The sequence below is a fragment of the Frankliniella occidentalis genome, unplaced genomic scaffold (assembly GCF_000697945.3).
Source record: "Frankliniella occidentalis isolate FOCC.00 unplaced genomic scaffold, Focc_3.1 Scaffold67, whole genome shotgun sequence".
Lineage (NCBI taxonomy): Eukaryota > Metazoa > Arthropoda > Insecta > Thysanoptera > Thripidae > Frankliniella > Frankliniella occidentalis.
In genome coordinates this window covers 663,166-668,866 of record NW_026267197.1, presented here as the reverse complement: position 1 = coordinate 668,866, position 5,701 = coordinate 663,166, and the positions used below count along the sequence as shown (strand labels likewise).

At 53.4% G+C, this 5,701-nt stretch overlaps 1 protein-coding gene across 1 annotated transcript in view; it reads right to left on the bottom strand.

Annotated features, from left to right (window-relative positions):
• Positions 1–2,934: 2,934 nt before the first annotated feature.
• The window catches only part of LOC113217142 (uncharacterized protein DKFZp434B061), a 19,337-nt gene continuing 16,570 nt past the window's right edge, over positions 2,935–5,701 (bottom strand). Inside the window, exon 4 of the mRNA XM_052268359.1 lies at positions 2,935–4,475. Within this exon, the coding sequence (XP_052124319.1) occupies positions 4,198–4,475 (278 nt within the window). The 3' untranslated portion in view covers positions 2,935–4,197. The remainder of the gene's footprint in view (positions 4,476–5,701) is intronic.

Sequence of the window (5,701 nt, the reverse complement as noted above, 5' to 3'; positions counted from 1 at the left end):
ACACTACACTACAGCAGCTGTGAAGCGCGCGCCCCGTGACGCTGTCAACCCATCCGACACGCCAGTGCTTTGGGCTGCTCTGCTCGGCGCCAAAAGGTAAAAGTGGGGGAGGATACGCCCCTCACCATGCAGTTGGTGGCGACTTCTGTGTGCTTCCAGCCACAGTGATCAGAACATACTCCCGGGGTTTGTGAGACGGTTGACGCGTGCGTTTGGTTAAACTGTAACTGTAATGACCTACCACAGTTCCAGGTTTAAAGTTTGAAGGTTTTAAGTCCATTTAAAATTTGGTGGCCTGAGAAAAATATCAGATTGACGGAGACCAAATGCACACCAGATCCAACAAGCGGACGCCACGGTTTTGCCCGGCCACACTCGCGCTTGTGATAAATTTGTCTTTTTCTGTCCTTAATATGAACACTTTGACGACAGAAAAACACACGTCTTACGAGAAACGCAATTGCCGTTAATTGGTCGTCATTTTAAAGTAAAGTTTGTCGTTCTTTTGTCGTCAAATTGTAGTTTCAAAAACGACAAATCTATGTCAATTTTACTGTGTTTCGCTCTACACGGGATATACCTGTTTGACGCCGAGCGGACTTAGGCTATTTCTACAGTCGATTCTGATAAAGCTGCCTGTGGCCGTGTCATGCACAGCTGCTCGCTGCTCGCGTCCACGCTTACGGTCCCCTGTGACGCGGGGCTGTCACGGCTGGTCACGGCCTTTCAAAAACACCTCTTGCCGATGCTGATGCCTCGCAATCGTTTCGTTTACATGGGCACGGAAGTGCCATATTAGACGAAGCCATGCGACCAAGTGCGTACCACGAGTAGCGCCTGGTGGACCATCTGCTGTTTCAGCGTCGGTGCAGCTTGGGCTGCCTATCCTCCAGGCGCTTCGCCGCTCGCCTCCGACGGGGACGGGTCTGCCTGTTTTCGTTTCAAATCGCATGCTTGTGCACGTGTGCCCCACAGTGATTTACGATATAATAAGGGGTTAACGTGAATGTTGATGAAGCGTGGATGCGATTAGAATAGGCGGGTGCAGTTCTGATAGCCATTACTATGGCGGTGATTCCCCTACGGCTTTGCGTATCCTGACCATGGCGTCTGCTCAGCCTTAGAGTAGAGAGTAGGCAACTCGGCCGCATCAGTGGTATGCGGCGCAGTATGCCTATTGGACGGTAGAGACGTGTACTCTTTTGAGAGGGGGCGTGGAGAGCGAATTGGGGGTGGGGGGGGGGCCGTTCTGGGTTGCCATCAACTCGTTCTCGCCTTTCGCTCGTACAATGTCTTATCTCCCTCTCTTTTTCCGATAGTAAAAGTCACAGTTTATTACAACGAGTACACATCAACAACGTTGAACGGACTTTATAGTAGTTGGGTGCGTCTGTTATTGGCATCCCACAGGCTCGCTATATCATCGTAAACCTTTTGCTTTGAGTAGAGTATCAGGCTTCTTCGCTCGCCGCCCCGCGGTGGGGGTCAAACGGAGCCAAAGGTAACGTAAGTCGCTGACACCGACGGTCACGGGAGCGACGGATTTGTTGAATTCGGGCGGCGATGCGTCGCCGTCGCGTGTCAATGAGACTCGCCATCAGCGCGGGGATCCGCGGTCATGTGCCAGCCAAGTAAGCACCTACGGTTGGAAAGGTTGGAGGCCCTCGAAGGTTTCCGGAATATTTCCGAAAAATAGGAAAACTTTCCCAGACCTCAGAAAATGTTTGTACTTTACAGAAAATTTTGTTTTTCAAAAACAAAATCCTTAAATTTTCCGGAAATTCCTGAAAGTCAAGTTTCCAACCCTACAGGCACCATAATAGTCAGACGGGACCCGATGCAAGTTGCCGCGGTCCCGTTGTTGTTGCGTCCCCACCGCGGCGGGCGCTGCTCCGCGGGCCTCGCAACTTGGCGCAGCAACCTTCTATTATTATAAAACTCGGCGTTTAACTCCCTTTTCTTCGCTTTTCTTTCACGCCCGGGCCTCGGGCCACTTTGTTATTATTGTTGAAAGCACGGGGCACGGGGGGCCGGGCGCGGGGCGCGCGGGGCGCGCGGGGCGGCCGCACATGTCATGCTCCTCTACGTCCATTCTCGCGGGATCGATGTATCGAATAGGAACGGCGGAGTCACGACTCGCGGGCCATGCATGACATTTTCTTGTGCAACTCGCAGCAGCAGCTGTTGCGGGAGTGGGGGGCTCTCCCCAAGAGAGTGGGAAATTGCACCTGTATAGTACAAATGGTGATACCGAGCGTGGGTCATGGGATTTAGATTTATCACAGAGATAGATATCTTATTATTTGAATCAAAGAAAAGTTTTTCGCTCGGTGTCACTACGCACTACTACTACCTGAACGTCCCCTGAAAGTGAAGTGCACTACCCGCCCGCCTGCAGCTCTAGCTACCCTGTGGTCCAAAGAGTCGCTCGAAGAGAGGCAATTTGACCTATAAAACCCATAGGCAACTGTTGATGCCCCCCCCCCTGCTCTACTACGCCCCTGATACCGAGAAAGGGGGGGGGGGTCAAACGCAGAGATGGTTGTTGATGCCTTTTATACATTTGCATGACCCGCCGCCCCGCCCGCCGCCAGCTGCCTCGCGGTTAATGAATATTGGACCTCACGGCGGCGCCCAGTTGGCCACTTGGTCCACAAGATACCCCTACCCCCTCAATCTGGTCACGGCGTTAATACATTTGCGGCCGGGCCAACTGGGCCAGGCGAAGGACCAAGCAGCAGCGCCGCCTTCCTACCAGATTATCTTTGATTATTCTTCTAGAAAAACACCGTTGTCGTACATTAAGGCCTCTAGTAACACGTCCCCCGCCGATAGGGTCGTGCCAGGTGATTGAACACGCTTGGGATCGTGTCGTGATAGGTCTAGTGGGTGGGACTTTAGAAAGGAGCGAGGCCACCACAACAAGTTCGAATATAGAGTATAATGGTTTCTTTATTAAGTTTTGTAATTGAACTTCCTAGAATATGGGATGTACACATTTTTTATACAGATCCTGTCATGAAAACGACGAGACTTTTCCATAAACTATTCACAGACTTGAGTGTTCCAACACCGCCAGTACTCAGACGAAACTCTAATGTGTACGTATCTAAACTTGACCTAATATATCAACAGTGAATATTCAAAAGATTTTTGGTATATTAGCTGTCAATTTTCCCCGGACTTTGGCCCGTTTAATGGGTACGTACTTGCTACTTTCTTTACACTAAAAATAAATAAAACTATTGTTTACACTCTTAATTTTTTACAGCATTTACATGACTTAATGTACAATATACATAAAACTCTTTTAATAAATTTCAAACTCAACAAAATTTACACGTTTTTTTCTTTCTAAATTGCTATGTACAGGCAGTTTCAATCTGAGTACTGGTCGTGTTGGCGATTATGTACAAAACTATTAAACATCTATACCTTAGAAGCTAAGTCATTAAACCGTAAAGGATAAAACGAGAGGGTGGTTGTAAACTACCGGCTCGCGGCGCGGCGATGAACTGTCTCGCGCCCCGCGGCGCCACGCCCCGCCACGGCACGGCCTGGGACTGATGTGTGCGGGGCGCCACCTCGCGGCCGTGCTCCCGCAACGCGCCGCGCCGGCCGCCTCAATGCAGGGCCTGATCTGATAGCGCTCCAAAGGCACTCTCTACACATTGCAAAGTAATTCGGGTCGGCAGAGAGGTCGCGGGTGGCGCGGTGGCGCAATGCGTCGGGCTGGCGGGGGCTTTGGAGCAGGCCGCCGTGGAAAAGAAGGCAATCACAAGCGTAATTTATCTTTCTTTGCGATATCGCACAATTTTCCACTAGCGTCCCCGCCCGCGCACGGTTGGAGACAGACCCAGCCAGCCCCACCTGCGGGGCGGTTAGATGTTGCTGCGCCTCCAGGCCGCAGTGAGACGGAAAAGATATCGGCGTGCATCCTTCATACTCTCGGCTCGGTCTTCCCTCTGGAGCGTTTAGAGCCGCTTGTCCGCCTTACGACATGAGCTCATAACGGCCGAGAGGGAAGAAAGGAGGGGGGGATGACCTTCAGCTTTAACGCCTCCGGGCGACTAGGTGGTTGAACGGCCGCGCAGGACCAGCCGATAATTGGACTACCCAAACAAATCTGTCTTTTAAGCTAATTTTCCTCACGACTAGTCGCTTGCGTAACTTCGGCCGCTGGGGGACGCTCCTCTCTCAGACAGAGAAGCCCTCGGCGGCGTGCGCGACGCGGTTGTCGGGCGGCGGGTAGCGGCAGCAGTATGAGGTGAGGGTGCCGGTGGCGGCGAGCAGCAGCGTGAGCGCCGCGGTGCCGCACACGGCGCCCGCCGTCATGTCCAGGGCGGCCGCGGGCCCGTGCAGGCCCACGCCGTGCAGGCGCGCCGAGCGGGGCAGGTGCGGCGCCGGCGGCAGCAGCAGCAGCGTCACCAGCCCCGCCGCCGTCAGCACCGAGAAGAACGCCACCAGGATGTAGCCTGCAGCAGAGAAGAGAGCAAGTGTTCAGACACGCAACAAACCAATTTAAAGAAAACCTTTTCAACAAGTCAACTCTAAACGAAAGAGCATATATTAGCCGTTTACAATATAAACCGATATAAACTCAAATTTTGACCAGGGATTTCGTTGACACGTGTCGTCATCGTAACTATTTCGAGCCACAGAGAAAGCTGAGAGAGAGAGATGCGCTGGGGCGTATCTGCTCAGTGTGTAGTACACGGGCTGTACACGGTGGAGGAGAAAGGGGAGGGGGGCTGTGGCAGTGCAGTGTTCATTGCGAAAGGACAACAAGCACCTATCTCAGCGCGCATTCCAGTCGGACTGCGATAATACAACCAGCACTTTGCATCGCCGAGTTAGTTGGCCGGGGCTGTTCAGTTTTCTGTTCGAGGAATATTCAGCAGCCGTGACGGTATGCAATAGTTTTTTGTTTAACCGCGCTGATAGGCGTGGAAAGAAAAGTGCGAACAGGAGAGGCGAGAGAAAGATAGGGAGAGAGAAGTTGCGTTTACTTGAGTGCATGTCAAGAGGAGGGGGGGAGGGCATGGCCACCGATTTTTACTGCGATGGAGCAGCGCAGGCAGTGACGGTGGTGCCGACCTGGGCCGCGCGGAGGCCTTGTACTACCGCTGAGACCAGCAGGGGATAGGTCGACTGTGACAAGGTGATGAGAACGGAATCGCGAGTACGTTGCGAGTCACGCCGAGCCGAACGGTCGGGAGGAGGGAGGGGAGGGGGAGGGGATGATAGATTAAGTTATGGCGCCAAGCCGACGTATTAAGCGCCAGCCAGTCCGACGGTACCCAAGTACCCATTAAGAGCGGTAGCCGGCGACAGCGGTGGCAGCCTTCCAACGGCACTCACCCTCCCGCTCCCGCCCCCTCCCCCCTCCAGGGGCCCTCACACTGCCGCCGCCAGCAGTCGCACGCCTTCACATTGCAAATTAGTCCACATTTGGATATTTTATTGAGCGGCAATTGTCGGCGTGTGTAAAGGGCTCAGGAAGCCCGACCCTATAGGAAGATCGTCACGAGCAGATACATTTCCAAGAGGGAGGGGTGCGAAGGGAGACCTAAGCGCGCGGGTATGAACCCTTCGAATCAATGAATGAATAAAACGCCGTACAACGACCTGCTACCCTACACCGCCGCAGGGCGAGGGGGCTCCGCTGTCCCCCGCCACGCCTCCCGTCCCACTTCGCCCC